At 49.7% G+C, this 18,163-nt stretch overlaps 1 protein-coding gene across 6 annotated transcripts in view; it reads right to left on the bottom strand.

Moving 5' to 3' along the window:
- Positions 1–358: 358 nt before the first annotated feature.
- Positions 359–18,163, bottom strand: part of REEP1 (receptor accessory protein 1) — a 54,148-nt gene continuing 36,343 nt past the window's right edge. For 3 of the 6 annotated variants that reach the window (XM_068679630.1, XM_068679633.1, XM_068679632.1), the window contains 5 exons: positions 16,752–16,920; positions 10,583–10,618; positions 4,821–4,969; positions 3,506–3,573; positions 359–3,425 (listed from right to left, as the gene is read on the bottom strand). In XM_068679630.1, the coding sequence (XP_068535731.1) occupies positions 3,383–3,425; positions 3,506–3,573; positions 4,821–4,969; positions 10,583–10,618; positions 16,752–16,920 (465 nt within the window). In that variant the 3' untranslated portion in view covers positions 359–3,382. Of the gene's footprint in view, positions 3,426–3,505; positions 3,574–4,820; positions 4,994–7,276; positions 7,551–7,826; positions 10,619–16,751; positions 16,921–18,163 lie in introns of those variants that run through there. The other 3 variants (XM_068679631.1, XR_011095737.1, XR_011095738.1) reach the window with 3 other exon arrangements.

The raw sequence follows: 18,163 nt of genomic DNA, 5'->3' as shown, positions 1-18,163 counted from the left end.
AAAAACATATTAGCCAAATTTCATGGCAGAACTCCACTGTGGGACTGGAATTTTGTATTTTATGTTGGTTTTTGAGTAGTGGAATGGCTTCATTGGGTCCTAATCTACATCCGCAAGCAGTCAGCTCTGAGTTTTTCCTTGTTTTTCACATACTGCACATCTCTGCTCACCTGTGTGTACGGAAGACCACCACTGGTAACTTAGCAAGCATGTGAAATGCAGTAGCTTCAAAACATTTCCTAATAATTAACCCCTTATTAATTAGGTACTCCCCGTTTGTCAGCTCCAGCGCCACTGGCATGGCGGGAGATGGTTGCCTACCCGAGGCTGTGGTGTTTCAAAGAACTCACGGGTTACGCAGAGTGTTCAGTAGCTGTATTTTTTTTTCCAGTTCATCATACAGAAAAGTTCCGAAGGACATGCAGCACTTAGTGAGTACATCTATATACAGTCAGCCAGAATTGAGATAAAAATAATACAGCAGTCAAATAATGATTCTGGCCTGCCAGATACATTGAACAGACTAAGGATGTCATCGTCGTTGTTTTCCTGAAAGAAAAGATTAAGACTTTACTCAAGATGTGTATCGAGCGGTGTGACAAAACCAGCGAAACGTCAGCCTCTGGAGTCGTGACGGCCGCGCTCGGGAGGCTTCAGCACAGGGCTCTTCTGCTGCTCGCAGCAAAGCAATCGCATCGAGTGCACGGCGACGATCCCTACTCAGTTTGGATAAACACAAATCCTGACACCGCGTTCTCTGCTTCAAGTACGATGCCAGATGCGGAACAGGTACCCCAAACAACCAGCAGAAAGGGGACTGTGATTAACGAGCGCTCTGTCACGAGTGCAAGGGCTTCGTTAGGTGGGAACACGGTGTTCAGGGTGCAGGCGGAGGCAGCAGGTTGTTTACACCAGGCTGAGGAGCGCTGTATTTCCAGCAGCTTTCTCCCTCTCACTAGCAGTAAATAACCTGATTTTCCTTCCGTGCTGGGTTTGCACCTACACAATTTAATTGGCGGGGGATTGTTCTGTGGTTACAGTGATAAAATGAAGTCCCTCTGGCTGCTGTGATCCTGATTCAGCAGTTGGCAAACACAAACTGCACTGATGACACTGCCTGCTGTGACAAGAACAGGCACAGAGGATGGGACTGGGCTGCCCTGAGCCTGACGTCCTCAGAGCTGAGGTGAATTTATGGTAAATTGGTGAAGTAATTCACAGCCCCATTTACCATGAACCAGATGCGGTTTCCCTTCAGCCCCAATTTTCCTTAAAATACTGCACTTTACGCTTGAGCCTTGTGCTGGCTGAAGGCTGGGAGCTCTAGAGGCTGCCTTTCCTAGGGCCTGCATTTATTTGCTCACCTACAAACTCCTTGCCACGAGGGGTCAGCAGCAGTGCAGGCAGGCCGCTCACTGAATCAGGCTCCGAAGCAAAGCTGGAGGAAGGACTTCATGGCTGGCATTTATTTCAAATAAACAGCCAAAGGGTGAAAGGACAGACCTGGGGCAACACCTGTAAAACCTGTAAACAGCCTGCGTGGGGAGGAGGAGAAACCAAAAGCACACGGCTGGTCTGTGGACAGAACACTAGGGCACTACGTGGACATGGTGAGGCATTCACGTTTGTCTATCTATACACAAATATACAGCTCAGTTGATAATTTAATACATTATTATTATTTTTTTGCCAGACATACGAAAAGGTTTATTTTTCTCCTTTATACAGTGAATGTTTTGAGAGATATAAGGCAACTCCCTTGTCAACGATTTCACCTCAGCACTTAAGAGAATCTAAACAGTCAAGTTTACAATAAAACAGCAGATTAGACACGATTAATATTTTCAGTGAGATTCAATGTTAGCGCAGCGTGTCTGAGAACAGAATTTGTCAGATGCTGTTGTAGCTCTATGGTTTGTTGGTTTTTTTGGCATAATTGAGTGCAAACTTGTCAGCTTTTTATCTTATGGCAGCCTATTGCATAGCAGGGAAACGTAGCTTGCTTGCAACAGGATTTTATTTCTGCTAACACCGCAGGCAGTTTTTTTTTCTTTCTTTTTAATGCTTGCCAAAATAAATCAAACAAACTCCAAAGCTGCTTAAAAATAAAACACACAAGCTGAGCTCCTCAAAGCATTTGCTGACTATGTTATAAGGACTGACTCTTCTGTAAGTGCTATTTAGGACTCTGGGGTTTTTACAATTTACTTTCTGAGGACTTCTTCCTTCTCACCCATTGCAAGCCACGATTAATTAGCACACGTAAAGGAAATAAAATTCTCCGGCGATGGGGCTGAATGTGGCAGACTCAGGAAGCACCTGCTTGCTTTTCCCACTTCCCAGCCAGGTCAGAAAAATATTTGTGTGCACGCACAGCCTATTTCTCTCATCCCCGCATACCTGGGAAGCTCTGGGGGAAAGTTTGGGGCTGCCTCAGGCAGGGACAGCTGGGATCGTGATGCGCATCCAGCAGAGCAAAGGCCACTGCAGCTTTCTGTCTGAGCCTGCTGCCTCCCAAAGGGCTGTTGGCATCCTGGGCTGCCCCTGCAGTAGCCAAGTAGCCCTGCTCGTGGTGCAGGCTGCGCAGGGATTCCTCAGTGAGGGCAGTTCTGGGTAACGCGAAGGGTTTCAGCTAGTCTAGGGCCAAGAGCAAACACGAGGGGCCACGCGCTTAACGGATGTGTGAATTTCACATGCGGAACACTTACAAGAGACACCAAGCACAAATACACAAACCCTAGGACGTCTTCCCCTCCTTTTACACATCTACATGGACACAAACACACCGCGGCTCTCACCAACCCCTGCTCCAGAAGGAAATTCTCCACACAAAGCTCTCCTGGCTCAGGCTCCCCTTTCAGCGCCTCGATGAAACCATTCACCTCGCACCTCTCTTCCTCGTCCTCTCTAAGTTCTGGCTCTTTAGCGCGATGGTTGGCTCAAAGGAAGAGAATCCTTGCAGGAGGAGAATCAACATCACAGCTCGGCCTTCCCTAACGAGTCCTAACGAGGCGTTTTGAACAGCCAGAATACCAAAATATTTGTTCCACCACCACTGCCTTGAGGAGGAAGGGGAGGGAAGAGAAATCCGTGGCTTCCCCAAGCCCACTTCCTTAATGGTAAAGCCACAAATCAACGCGCTGTCCGTGTAGCATCGTGAGCAGCCGAGTGTTTTTGCCTTCCACAGAGCCAGAGCCACGCGGACACACACGAGAACTGTAAATGCACGGCCCGACGGGGTTAGCACGAGGAAGGGGATGCTCTGCAAACAAAAAGAGGGCTCTGAATCTGCAGGGCTCCGTCAGACCGCCCTGACCGTGCCACCGACAGCGCGAGGAGCGTGGGACAGGGTACAGAGAGAGGAGAGAGAGAAAGGCCGTGTCTACAGCGCCGCACGTCGAGCACATCCATCCCGCTGCTGTTTCCTACGTGGTTATCGAGGAGCTCGTTAAGGCAGAAGAGAGACATTCTGTGGATCTGGGTGCGATTGGCTCGTTGCACTCACATTGTTTCGGTGGCAGAGGACGAGGTACTTTTCTTCCTGAAGCGAGGTCTGAGGGTCCTAGGCGGTGCCTGCAGAGGCAAAACAGAGAGAAAATATCATCGGTGTGTGAGGAAATGTTGGTTTATTGCCTTAAAACTCACCCGTCTGTGTGGCACCTCTGTGATAACGATCCTGTTTCAGGCATGAAGAAAGAGAGAAGTATCTCTTGGTCTTGCAGCTCATTAACAAAGCACCAGCTGAGGACTTTTTTTTTCTTGAGGACCTTTCCGAAAACCTTTGCAGCCCTTACCCAAGCCAAACCAACACCTGCCCCTCTGATTTAAGGCATGGCTGAAGAGCCCTGATCCCACGATGGTCAAAGCAGCCCGGGGAAATTGGTGCAAATTCCTGCAGCCTCTGGATCCAGAGAGCAAAGCGGTGCTAGGAAGCCCGCTCTGGTGTTTCCAAGCGTAGACAAGTAAGCAAACAGCAACAAATGATGTCTGCGGTACATGATTCTCTCTGAAAAGCTTCAGCTTGGCCCTGGCTCTTGTCAGAATCACAGAGTAAATGCTTACCAGCTGCTGCAGAGGAGCACAGCTGCTCTGAATTTTTACCCCTGCATCAGGGTATCAGGGATCCTGCCACAGACGGAGATCTGCCCGGGCTCTGAGCTGCTGCCTTAGTGTCTGTCTGTAAACCAGGAGCCCTGCAACAGCTCCTGCAGCTTGGCAGAGGGCTTCTTTGGGAAGCCAGCCCGTTCTTAAAGCAAAGCAGCCATCAGCTGCCCAGTAAATATCCTAAATCAGTCCTAAAGTTCTAAGCGATCCCCTCAGCCTGTGATTCTCCATCCCACCAGGAGGAGATGGGGAGCGGGACCAGATTCCCCTTCCCCACGGTGAGATCTCCTGGCTCAAATCCCAGCGCTACAGCAGGGCTGCAGGCCCCGGCTCTATGCCCAGGGCGTTAACAAACCATATTTGTTAATCCCAGGCCTGATTCAAAAGCTGTTGAAATCCCAAAATCGCTGCTTTCAGTGGGGTTGGCTGGGTGCACACTCAAGTGAGAGGGGCCGGGCTCTGAGCTGGGAGCTCCCCGGCTGTGGGTGTCGGCAGTTCTCCCCCCGAGAACCTTGTCTCAGGGATGAAAAGAGCAATTCCTCTCCAGATAGGAAAAACAAGGGGTTGATACCCACACGTGCAGGAAACTGAGCAAGACTCACCCCTGAAAGCCCGGGCAGGTATTGCTTTTGGACTCTGTTTTTAGACCAAAAAAAGGAGTTCATTCAACTAGGCAAAGAACGTCACAGGAGGAGGAACCTCGACAGCAGAAGTACCTCAAGGGGCTGATCCTTCCTTTTGGGCCTTTTGTTGGTGGATGCGCAATCCAACAAAGCGTTGTCCTCATCATCTGAGAACACAGAGCCTTGCGTTTCACAGTTTGCCTGCCGGGGCTGCTCGTATTTATCGTATTTATCCTTCACATCTACTTAACGTGGCCGGTTACGGGCTAAACGTGGAGACAAAGCAGGAGGAAGATGAGCCATGGTTCGAGTCGTGCCCCGCCAAACCCCAGCTCACTGCAAGGCCATGCACCTCCCAGGATTAATGGTCAGAGGGTCACACTGCACACTCAGTAACAGCAGTTGAGGGGTTAGAAATCAAAAGGACCTCGTTTGCAAAGACGTGACAAGCTCTACCTGGATTATTTATGTGGAATTTAGATTAAATTCACGGTCTGGTTTTCTGGAGGTTGACTCTAGAAAGAAATTAGTTTGTTTGGCTCAGGGAAAAGTGGAATAACTGATTTCTTGAATTGCTGATTCATCCACCGTTCCTACATGTCCTGTTTTTTAGGAGCATCCTCTGAAGACACCAAGGGAGTGCTGGGGCCCAGCCTGGAGAGAGCTTCCTGGGGTTCACAAAGTGCAGCAGCAACACCTGGCTGCAAGCTGGGAGAGCTCCAGCCTAGAGCCCAGCCTAAAATCCACTGAAGTGAACCAAAAATTTCAACAGGCATTGAAGGGGCTCTCAGCAGGCTGTGTTGTTATGAGATCAGTGGGGAAAAGTCCTCTCCTGTCCCTAGAGCAAACCCCACAGCCTGCTGCCCCTGATGGATGTGAAGGCAGAGTGTGGGGCCGTGACTGCAGAGCACTAACACCTGCTTGGTGCTTCTCCTCCTCGTGCTTTACAACATGATCTTTGCAGGACTGGTTATTGGGACAGTGCATTTGCTGCCTCAAATCCAGGCAGTGAAAAAAGACGGTGTTTTCAGCGGCCGGCCCAAAGCAAGAGCTCCAGAGGGGACACCCAGCACCACCAAGCTCCCTGCCTCGCTGTGGGCAGTTTCTTCCCAGCAGGGCTGGAGCTTTCTGAGCTTAACTGCCAGTCACGTTTATTTTATTATTCTAAAACATGGCAGGAGTGGAAGTGTTTGGTGCTTAGATGACGTGAATCACAATTGCTGGGTCCCTTTTTTATAAACTTACATAGAAATGATGTTCTTGTCTCACAGAAATACTGTACTTCGTGTCTCAGCCTCACTGCAGGACTCTGCTGGAGCAAAGACTCCAGCAAAAGGATTCTTAAAAGTCTGATCACGACCGATTCACGACCCTTAAAGGCTCAGGTTGTGGCTGCTACAGGTAGAGTGTTTCTACCCCTGAACCACCACTCGCATGGGCAGGCTGGGACGCACCAAGACAGCTTTCAGGGAGAGCTGGAATTTGACTTTTATCCCAGTGCAGGGACGCTGTATTTTATTTCCAATCTTCTCCTTCCACGTGGGAAGTGAGATATCCAGAAGAAGCCTCGCTTGGGTCCTCTTGGCTGCAGGAGATGACCCTCGGTGCCTCTCCAAGCCAAGGGCAGAAGGAGACAAGCTTGTTTTAAAAGCTTTGTTCAGAGCTTGGGCACAGCCTGTAGGTGCTGCGAGCTGTGTTGTGCCTCCACGAGCAGCAGGGCAGATGCGCAGCACCCCCGTGGGCTCCTCCACTCCCCCCAGCACCCCGAGCATCCCGTCCCTGGCCTGGAGCTGGTCTCTGAAGCCTGGGGGAGAGCTCAGCCCCCAGGCTGGCTCACGCTGCTTCAACCCCACAGCAGAGAGGTTCCCAAAATCCCCTGGAAGCCGGGCCGAGGCTCCAGGCAGGGCTTCACCTCCAGGAGGCTCTCACTGCCCACCTCGGAGCCCTCTGGGTGCCTTCACCTCCCACCTCTCTGGGAAAACCAGAAAACAGCTGGGAAAACCGCTGCTGTCCCAGGCTGAAGCCGCTGCTGCCTCCTGCAAACATGGCTTTTTGGCATCCGGACCAGATCATAATCCTCTACGCCCTAAGGCAAGGCAAACCCTGACTGTAAGTGGTCTAAAGAGCCCTTAATTCCAGCCCCTCTCACCCTCTCCTAATTCCTTCCAAGGGAACCTGTGTAATATAACCAGCACGCTGGGTGGCAAGTCCTGAAGTTGGGCATATTGCAAGCTGGAGCATTTTGCAGAGCTGGGATCAAAGCTCTTAAATGCTCCACAGGGAACAGCCCAGCATGGGCAAGGAAACGTGGGGCCAGATCTTCGTCATTGTTACTCTCGGTGATTCTACACGGGCTGAAAAATCTCCCTGGCAAAACCCTTCTGACACTACAAAATGATTCTGGAGCTGGCTGCCTTGCCAGCACTTGCTCTGTTACTGACTAGATTAACTCCTATATGGGTTTACACACGTGTAACAGAGGCCAGGACCTCTCCCAGTAGCTCCAGACGAGCAAAGGACTTTGATAAATCAATATTTGGACACGGAAATATTTGGATACGGGAATACAGTGGGAATCAGGCTCCCCAGTGCTTTGGAGAGGTGGATCCCCTTTATTTTCCCAGGCAATATTTCTTGCTCTGGAAGTCCTGGGGAACTCGGACAAACCAGAGGCACAGACTAGAGCAGCAGGAACAAGGCGGTGTATTGTTAAGGGAAGATGAAGTCACTCCAAAGCTAAGCCTTTCTGGGGATCCTCCACGTAAGGAGCTCTGCACTTAGCAGGAGAGCAGCTATTACGTGATGGTGATCAGCTTCGTTTCCCTGGAACAAAGACAGATTTGCCATCACTTCCAAAAGGCACTGACCCAGGTCCCGTCCTTCCCCAACACTTCTCGCTGCCAAACCCAGAGCAGCCACAGAGCAGGGCCAGGCAGGAGCTCAGCTCTCTAAAGCTGAAGTCAAATGCAACCACGGCAAACCAACATCGTCAACACAGGCACCGGTTAATGCCAGCACAGCCCACGAGTGATTAGGTTGTTAAGTGCTAGGCTACTCCAAACACCTCGGAAGAAAACCCATGCGATCCGTAACACTTACATCAGTGTCCCGTAATATTTACATAGAGAAAAAGGAAAGAATAAACTGTTAGGGGAAGGCTTTTGGGTGGAGAAGGGGAAGGAGCATGGGTTCAGAGCACAGAGATCTTCGCCTTTGCTTTCATAACACCTGGGGTTGAACTGGAGGTTATTAAACAGCCATGGGTGTTTGGACTTGGTTGCTAAAATGCAAACGTACTCGAAGAGCCTACTGGTTTTCTGGGGATATTACTCAAATAAATATTAAAATATTTTTAAATACCGGAGAAACTCCCAAGTTGCCACTGGTACGGGTGCGAACTGACACAAATCACGCCTGTAAGAAATTGATTCAGCATTTAAGAGGGAAATTTCGAGGCGTAAAACGCCTGGAGCAACAGCAAGTCCTTGTTTGGCCTGTAAGCTCAGCGAAAGAAAGGTTAAAAAATATGTATCTGTAAATCCCCAGCACGAGAGCTGGGAGCAAAACTAGGTAGGAAGAGGAACGAGGTGACCCAGACTGTTTCAATGGTTTCATTCGGGGAGCTCTGACAGCCCCTGTGTAGGGCTGGCAACACCGAGGCCAGGCTGGCTGCCAGGCTGTGGTTCTCAAGGCATCTGCTGTGGTTTTGGTGGCTGGCACGGGGCACAGCCCTGCGGTGCCACGTCCACCAAACACTCCCCTTGGTCATTCCCAGAGTCCCTGCACGCTCCTTGCAACGCCTGAGGCACCCGATCAGCATTTCAGTGCCAAATCCCCCCTCGGACACATGCAGCCGTACTTTTCCTGATATCCACTGGATGATAAATCCCTTCACTCTCTACAAAGACTGAATTTTCCCCCCCCTCTCAGCCATGCCAAGGAAGCTCTCCCCAGCAGCACGGGTTAGTTGCAATCCCAGCACTGACTGGGGAATTGGTTATTTCTTAAAATTGGTAATTTCTTAAACACAAGGCCCAAGCAGGCTCATTGGACATCGCCCAGCACGTCAGCATTTACCAGAAGACAAGCAGACATCCCTGGAGATTTTCCCCCTGTCCCTCCCGAAGGGGAAAGCAAGCCCCCAGGGAATTGCCTTGTGTTCCTGGGGGCTGCAGGCTGCCTTTCCACAGGCCTTGGACGTGGAAGAGATTTGTCAGAAACGTGGCTGCAGCCCTGGGAGGAGCTCGGAACGAGGTTTTTGACCGAGTGAACAAGAGCAAGAGGAGCTGAGACAGCAGCTGTCGAGAAGACGCGGGAGGATGCCCACGCTCGCATTTCGTGGAGGTACCAGAGCAGGAGATGAAGGTCCTGAGCTGTGGCCCTTGGCCCAAGCTGCTGTTAACACATCGCTGCCTCTCTCAGGATCCTACTGAGGATATTACCTAGGATGTCTCAGGATAGTACCCAGTACCTCCTAAGAGCTGTGGGGTTGTTGTGAGTCAGACAGCAAGAGGAGCAATTCCGTTTCACCTGCAAGAGCACTGAGGGAACTGCTCCTGCCAAAAAGGCTGAGCTATGACAGCCCGTGACATCCTGCTCGATGTCAGGCTTGCCCACCTGCCCCTTTGGATGATAACCTCCTTGGGAGCGAGCACTTGGCGTGTTTGTGTCCTGAAAGCAGCCACCCAAAGGTTTGAACCAAGGGAAGATCCCTGCCAGCACTGCAGAACGACTCAGTCCTGGCTAAGCAAACTCGGCTTCTCTCTTCACCCTCTTTTCTTTGAGAAAGAACTCAAGGGAGCGGGCAGCCCCCGCCCATGCAGGCAGAATGGACCCTGGGGCTGGAGCCTTGCAGTATTCCTATTGACACGGGTTATGTCAAGGAAAAAAAAAAAAACAAGGCAGGCTGATCTGAGAGGCAGAGCACTCAATTTAAACCAGAGCAACACGACTTTGGGCCCAGTTGGTAAACGCGCTGGGCTAATTACCGCTGTAGCATCATTAAATGAGTTCCCTGAGATGAATTCGTGCTGATGAAGCACTTAGGGATTTGGTGATTCTTTTATAAAAACCTCCTAAAGAGGCAAATCCATAAAATCGGTTCAGGCTCAGATTAGAAGGGTGCTAATAATATGTCCTGTGAATCCGAGTGCTTCGGGTTTGGGTAAGCAGAGGCAGCTTTAAAAGGGCTTCATTCTCCTGGAATGGCACACTCAGTGTGCAAAGAGCTGGAAAAGGAGAACATGGAGGGTGACAAACCAGCTGCAGGGCTCAATTTGCCACCGATTTGGTGTGCAAGGGGACAGAGGGTCGGGCTGGGATCACCAAACATCACTGCTGCGTGATGCTGTGTGCACAGCAAACACGAAGCACATGAGCCGAGGTGCCCAGGAATTGCCAAAGTCTCTTTCCACCACCCCAAGTTTATAAATGTGAGCGGTGCTGGGCACAGAAAGACGTTTTCCAAAAACATCTCTAGCACAAAACGAAGCAGGGAAGAGTCCGTTCGAGCGTATTTCATCACACCAGGGTCTGCTCCTAGGCTCTGTGCCACTTATCCTGCCCATCCTAAACACAAATGTCCTGCCCATCACGCAGAAACGTGGGCCAGGCCTTTGGGAGCAGAGCAGGGCAGGAGAGAAAGGAGGGACGGTTTTCTCCAGGGAGCCCCCCGTGTCAGTCGGGTGAGCACTGCCATCAGCACACGCACACACACGGCTCACGGAGGGGCTCGCAGCCCAGCCTTCCCCTCGCTCCCTCCCTGGTGTTAGGGCAGGCGGTGAGTGAGGGGCAGCAGGAGCGAGCCTGGGGGACGCGGCCATGCCCGGCAGGGACGCAGGATAACCGGCACTCACCTCGGAGGAGTCGGCACACCGAGCAGCACGTGCACGCTGGAAGAGGAGCTGAGCGTTAGGAACTCACCCAGGTAAGCCTCGGGAAACGCTCAGCGGTGGCTTCCCCTGCTGGGAAGTCCCGAGGTGGACTCCAGGGCTCCCGTTTGTGTCTCTCCGCACCAGTGCAGAGCTCGGGGCTCACCTGAGGCTGTGCTGACGGGTGCTGAGGCTGCCACTGCGTGCCCCGGCCCTGCTCGCACATCACGACACAGGTTTTGTGCAGGGGCTGAGGCAGGACCTCTGCATGCACTGCAGTCACCCACAGGACTTCTGGAGGCATCCAGAACCACTTAGGTTGGGAAAGACCTCTTAAGGTCATCGGGTGCAACCTCTAAAATACATTCCTAGATCCCCAATCTTAAATCACAGGTCTGAGGACCCGTCCCGGGTCAAGAGCTGCTTGGCTGTGGCCTTCGTACAAAAGACAGGAGGCTGGGCCAGCTCGAGGGGTTTTTAGCAGGGTTAGCTTCTGATTTTACACAGAGTCTGCTGAGTTTTGTGGGTTTAGCTTCTGATTTTACATAGAAGGCAACTGCTCTCAATTTTGTGACGATTTATTCTTGGAGAGCTCCTACAACAAGATTTATGTGGGCTGTTCTCAGGCACCTTGCTAGAGTTTTTCTGGCGAGTGGAGACAGAGATACCCGGGCATCTCCCGAGCACTGATACTGCCACACCTCTGCTGTGTCCTGCAAAGCCCTCAGAGCTGGAGCTGGCCTTCAGCCCTGCCTCTCCTGTGCTTCTGCTTTGAGGTCACCCCAGCTGAGGCCAATCTCTGCCTGAGGAAAGCTTCAGCAGAAAGGGCACTCGCTCTGGGCACTGCGCTGGGATGTGATACTCGGCCCAGGCAGTGCCAGCTCTGGACACCGATGTCCCATCAAGCGAATGTGCTCGCTGGAGGATGTCCCTCTGACTGTCCCAAAATAAAGGCTGGCTCCAGCGCTCACACTGGAGGTTTCAGCTGACATCAGCAACCACAATATGTCTGTATCAACCCTGGGACTGAGCTCTGTGGCCAGAATCCCACTCCTCAAGTCACAGCAGGAGGGAACGAGCTTTACCTGCACTGCCTGGGCTGTCTCTAAGGCAATAAGATAAACTTACAAAGTGCAAAAGCCCCCCCCTGTAATACAGACACCTCTGTATGTGGGTTGTAACCAGGCATTTGCCAGAAAATCAGGATTGCCTTGAAAAATACTGGGAAATGTGGTTCTGGGGCTTCCAGATTTCTATAAGGACGAGCAGCCCCACGACATTTACAGTTCCCAAACACAAGGGGCAGCTCTGCCCGGAGGAGAAGCACGGGTTGGGACACACATCCAGGCTAAAATATCCCCGGCTGCCAGCAGGCTGCCAAGAGGCTAAATGGAGAAATGCTGAGCTAGGAGCGAAGTGAGGGATCGGGTAAAGAGGACAGGTGGCCGGCCCGCCGCACACAGGAGGGGCAAGCCCTGGGTGCGTGTGTTTCACGCACGTGTCTCAAGGCAGGGCGAAGCAGACGCTGCTCCTCATGTCCTCTGCGTGTGGCTTTCGGCCGGGTGCAGGGAGGAGGAGGAGGAGCAGGGTGTTTCTGTGGGATGGGTGTGAATACGGCTCAGCTGTCGGCACAAAAGGCAGCGGGGACGGCGGGTTAAGCTCGCCAAGCATCTCAGCTATTGCTCAAGCAACAGCACAGCTGCCTTCGGTGCCTGGCTAAAGGGTGGCTGCAGCTACTGAAAAGGCAGCAGAAGGTACAGGAAAGGAGGAGCTAACTCCCCTTGTCCCAAACTCTGGCATGTTCTATGTCTTGACCTCATGAGACACTCTTCGGAGAGCAAAAATAACCCTTCGCCCCTGGTCCCTGCTCACCACATGCCGAGCTCCTCATGCAGCAATTCCCTTCTGTCAGGAGGGAATTCAGAGGGTCACAAATCAGGCTAACCAGCACCAGCCACGTTATAAAAAATCACAACAGTGGAAATGAAACAGGCCGAGCAGTTGTTTACTGCAGCCAGGGTACAGCACGGTCCTGCAGCCAGCCTGTGGCCAGAGCCAAGCCCGGCGGTGTCAGGAGAGTTTTCTCGGTGGGCTTGGAAGCACGGCTGAGAGCTGTGAAACCAGAACCCAAGCCCCTCCTAGTGCTCACACTGTGGGAGCAGGTTTCATACCGACAAACCTGAGCTTCAGCTGTCTCCTGTGTGCAGGGGAGGCAGCAGACCTCTCTCCATCCCTGTCCTTCCAGATCACTTTCCTTTTAACACCGCATCTGCTCTTAAACACAGGACTGGGGCTGAGCAACACCAAGTCCCACAGCACATCTGGCTGCTGTTACAGTGCTCAGGGTGTAGGGATTCCTCTAACCTGTAACCTTGACCTAAAGAGCCATCTCTTGTCTCTGCCACGTTGCTTTAAGTGCGGCTGTCCTTCCATGTGCCACTTGTTCAGTGGCAAAGCTGGCTTGAGGAGCCTCCTGTTCCTCACCACTTGGCTTCATTCCACATCTCTCCACAGAGTTTTTTGGAGCTCCCCTGTGAGGTTTAGCAGCAAATTGGGCTGAGTTAAAAATAACCCCACAGAAACTGTAAAAGAAAGTATTTCTTATCGGAACCAAACGCTGAATTAATTCACTGCAGGTCCCACAAGCCCCTGGCTTAACCAACAAGAAAAAATATAGACGTGTAAGGAGAAAGGTCAACACCCAAGAAACCAAGACCAGGAATGCTGCCAGAGCTGTCACAGGCAGCAGTGTGGGGCAGTGTGTGCGGGAGGGCCGGCAGCAGCACTGCTTCCCCACGACACCCTCCCAGCTCGGGGACTGCCACAACCCGAGGCCAAGAGCAGCAGGGCAGCTCCCCGGCAGGATTTCGTGTGAAAATCAAAGAGATGTCTGACAGCATGAGAAAATAACTCCTGATATTCCCAGGGCTGGCTGGCCTGCTCCATGGCCTGAGGGCAGCTCTTCTTATCGTAAGGCTCCTGTTCTCTCCTTGATGCTGCTGCCTCTCGTCCTGAGAAAATGAAGAGCCTGGGCTAGATGGCAAACAGCTTCTTCAGCCCTTGTGCACCCCTGAGAGCCACAGGAGGGAAATGCAGGGAGTTTTCAGAAATGTTACAAAAGCAGTGTCGCAGGCAGTGTGTGTGCGCACTGCTTCATCAAAACCTGTAACCCCTGCACAACTGAGAGATGCTCTCACACGCTCCCAGGCACGGAGATGCGCTTCTGAGCATGTCCAGACAAAATAACACTTGGGGTTCCTGTCCCTGCTGCACCTACCGATCCTTTGGAAGCTCAGGCAGTGGCTTTGGGAGCTGCTCTTGCAGGGGATTGCAGTGGGTTGGTGGGAATGGAGGGTGCAGGGAAATGGGTGAGTGCAGGAGCACTGCAATGGGCAAATGGCAGAAGAAGGGCTATAGGCACAGCGCCCAAATCATCACCATCCCAGCACACCCACCTGCAGTTTCTCAGATGCCTGGATTGGAAAATAAAGGCTAGAATAAAAGAAAATATAAAATGGGGACGTTTTGGTTGGCTAGAAACTTCTCAGGAGGTAGTGACAAGGCAGAGCGTTGTTATTACGACTGAGAAACCTCCTTGAGAAATGGGGATCGATCCACAGGCAGCACTTTTTCACTGATCAGGTATTTTACAGGGTATATTCACTGATGTGAGGTGTACAGGAAAGCCACGTGAGAAATATTCTAAGGTATTGACCCTGAAATGCAGACCCTTCCTCTTGAGCTCCACTCTGCCTCTCTTGCATACACAGGACCTGTTTGTTCAAGACTTCCCTGAAAGCCTCAATAAAGCAGGATTTCTACTGCAGGCAGCATCTGCAGGCCCAGCCAGGCTCTCTATTAACGTAAGCTGGTTTTAGGTATCCCAGCTACTGCTGTCAGACCTTCTGGGGGCTGGGGGCTTCCAAGACCTTTTCAAGAAAGCAAAGCCCTTCAGCTGAGTCATCCTCCTGTCAAACAGGCCGGGGAATTTTTGCTGACTCTCTCTGATGTCAGGCCGAGTCAGTGCCATTATCTCTAAGCCAGGAATATAAAGGAGAAGGCTAAAATTTCTGTGCAAAAACAAAATCCATCAAAATATCCATCTAAACAAACATGGGAGGTGAAGCAACAAGGCTTCTAGGCTTGGTGTGCCTATAACAGCGCTGGCTCCCCCAGAACACAACACTCAAGGTGTGATACTGTCTGACTGAGAGCTCACACTCACTGTGATTTTGTTCAATTCTCTCAAATCATTCTGGCTACACAAAACAGGAGAGATCAGGGCCACTTCTTTCACTTAACCTGATTAAAAGGGACAGCAAAACTCTGGCCACAGACTTCCACCCAGCACGATGCAGCCACCCATGGGTGAAATCCCCGGCTGGAGGTGCCTGGCTGTGCTGGCTGAGGGAGGTCACAAAGGGAGATAGGAGAGAGAATTCTCAGAAGATTTTGCAAATCTGTGTCAATTTCATTAAGAGAAGAATTAAAACCAAAATCTCAATTTTTTCAGAACAACAACAAAAAAAAAATCTGATAAACACTAGACTCAGTTTGAAAAATTGATGAACAGATCAGTTTTTCACAGATCCACTTTGACATTTCCTCCTGCAGTACAGAAACCAGATCAAAATCAGAAAATTGTCCGTGTTAAGAGCTGTTTGCTGCCTTGAGAAAAAAAATCGAAAAAAAAAACCTACAAAGACTGCTCTACATACCCTGGTATTAAGTAGATTATGCTTTAATTGTGCCATTTGTTATTTTGCCCTAAATAACATGTGATTTGGTTTTGATTTTTTTTTTTTGAGTAGGAGTTTTCTATTCTGTGTGACCACTTTACCTTCAGACTGATTACTACAAGCAAAAGCAACATGTGCTACATGCATACAAGACCCTACATATAAAACCAAATATAACCCAAATAAAACCACTGCAAAGCTGCAATAAAATTAGCTGTTGCAAAATACCTATAAAGAAAAAATATTCAACAGATGAGGCTAAAAAAATAAAGAGAAGTCTACGAGCTATAATTCTCAGCATTTGTAAAGGGCTTGAAAGAAATTTTTAGGAAGGAAGAAAACCCCATTTCTAACACTTCCCAAAATTAAAGCAAACTACAAGGGGTAGAAATCTACACAGGCTTGGGACACAATGAATCTCTGCACAGACTTCAACACGATGAAACTTTTAAATTTCGAACTTACCAGCCCACGTTTCAGAAACTATCAAGACAGGCTTGCAACCCTCTGTGGTTTCTCATCCCAGCAGTCGAGTTGCATGATCTTTGGCAGTGTCTGGGAATTTCTGCTTGGGACAACGCTCCATCTCTCAATTTTTTAGCAGAACTAATCTGCACAGGTATACCTAATTAAATGTTTCGGATCTAGGCTCACTAAGATTTCTTGAACCAAGCTTGAAATACATTTTCACAACCAAATCCTCAGGAACGGATTTTATTCCCCCCATGCTGCTTCTCCCCCGTGTTCTTTCAGAATTTGAAAACAAACCTTTGCTTTTCAGGGACACTTGCTTTCCGTAACAGCACCTGTGCACACATCCTTATAATAAATAGCTGTCAGACCTTGGTCTCTGTTTCTAGCAGTGCTTTGTACAGGTTTTATTTCTCATCAGGCTTCATCAGCGATGAAGTTCTTGACCTAGGGCTGTCAAGGGACAGCTACTGTACTGTTCAGTAGAAGTAAGAGTCGGACTAATTCAAACCAGATATCCATTAGAACTCACATTTATGTTTAGATAGCACAAAAGAGAGAGGTTGTATCACCATACGGAGGCTCTGATGATAGTTATGACCCTTGCCCACTATCTTGCATTCTTATCCCTGCTTTTGACACTTCCATTAGCCCCTCTTGTTGAAAACCCTCCACTGCTTGCACTTAAACCTTACAGCTCAAGTTGCAAAGACTGATGCTGGCCCCCTTGCGTGCCCACATCCAGCCCTTGATACCAGCCAGGAATAGCAACCACCAAACGACGATACTGTTCCCTCGTCAGTGCACAGTGTGGCTGTGTCCTGCGAGCTCTGGTATGCGCTGCCTGCCATGGCTGTTTCTGTATCTTGCTGCCAAGGGCATGACTTCATTCGGCTGCGTGATGTTCCAGACAACACACCGCTGAAAATAGCGCTGGCACTTACCTGAGCTGCCAGTGCCTTCCGATGCACTTCTGGATGGTTTTGGCTGGCTCTGTTTGCTACTTGTTCGTACAGTGACCGACGGAGGAACAGTGCTGCTGCTGTCTCCACGGATGGTCGAGAGGTCCTGCATGCTAAAGCTCCTTAGTCTCTCAGACAAGGCTCCCTGCCCCTGGTTAAACAAGCAAGCAAATAAGACACACAAAAATTAGATCAAACTGTAGTTTGAACCGTTCTTCTCCCTAGCTCATTGAAATCCATCAGGAAAATAGGAAGAGAAAATATTGCCTGGTCCGGTAACCTAGAGAGGACATAAATGAGTTGTTAAAAACATCATTTCACTCTCTTTGCCCTTCTTTTTGCAGTGGTTTCTATGCACAAATTGGGATCATTCAAAATTTTGATGGACAGCATCTCTGATTCTTCACTCAGTCATTTCAGCTCAGAGAGGTCTTGGCCACATCTGACGGAGCAGGATGTTGCTGAGTCTTTCTTGCAGGTACTTTTCTTCATTAATATCTTAGATAAAGAGGTCCTTGGCCTCAGAAATGCAATTAAATGGTCTACATCAAAATAACTTCCTTTTAAAGGTAATTCTCCATGATGACATTCACCCAGCAGCTCTCAGTTATACAGAGAATTTCCAGAGCATGGAAGATTTGAAATCTTAAGGTAATAAAAAGTTATTCTTAAATGCAAAGAAACATTTTGGTGCTTTTTCATGTAGTTTAAGGAATAAATAAACTCACACACTATTTTTATTTCTTTTTAGACTAGCTCTCAATCAAGAAACAAACATATTCCTTGGTGAAACGAACAGAGCTGTTCTTTCTAAATGACGGTTCACTTAAAGGACACCTTATATTAAAACTACATCTTATCAAAAGGTTGGTTATCAGTGCACGTCTTCTTGAGTTCTGTGATCCTCAGATCCTCATACAACACAATGCCACAGAGCAAGAATGTCAGAAAGTAGTCAATACTGAACCTACCTGTCCTTCTCTGTTGGCTGCATTAGGTGATATTCAGCATATAAACTGATATATATATATATATATATATAACTGATAAAAAGTACACTTGGGTTTTAATTTTACACAGAGCCTGGCTCTAAAATTATTTCTGCTGGTGTCAGTTAAGAAAAAACAAGACACCCTACCCCACAGTACGACTGCACAGCCAGATCCCTAGCAAGAGATGGTTGGGAGCAGTCAGACCACCAAACAATATTTTGCTGCTGCAGAATGACTGGAGCAGCAAAGCCAGGGGCTTAGCAATCGCTAAGGTGGTGTAACACGAGCGCTGTATTCCTCTTGTGCTACCAGCTCAAGTGTCAGCAGCACGCCAGCTTTTAACCCCCTCTCAGCCAGCTCGCCCAATATTACTTCCCCAGGAATATTTTAATTCCTTTTAAT

This window comes from Anas acuta, chromosome 4, assembly GCF_963932015.1.
Source record: "Anas acuta chromosome 4, bAnaAcu1.1, whole genome shotgun sequence".
Lineage (NCBI taxonomy): Eukaryota > Metazoa > Chordata > Aves > Anseriformes > Anatidae > Anas > Anas acuta.
The sequence above is the reverse complement of the archived record's forward strand: the minus strand, read 5'-3'. Positions and strand labels throughout refer to the sequence as shown.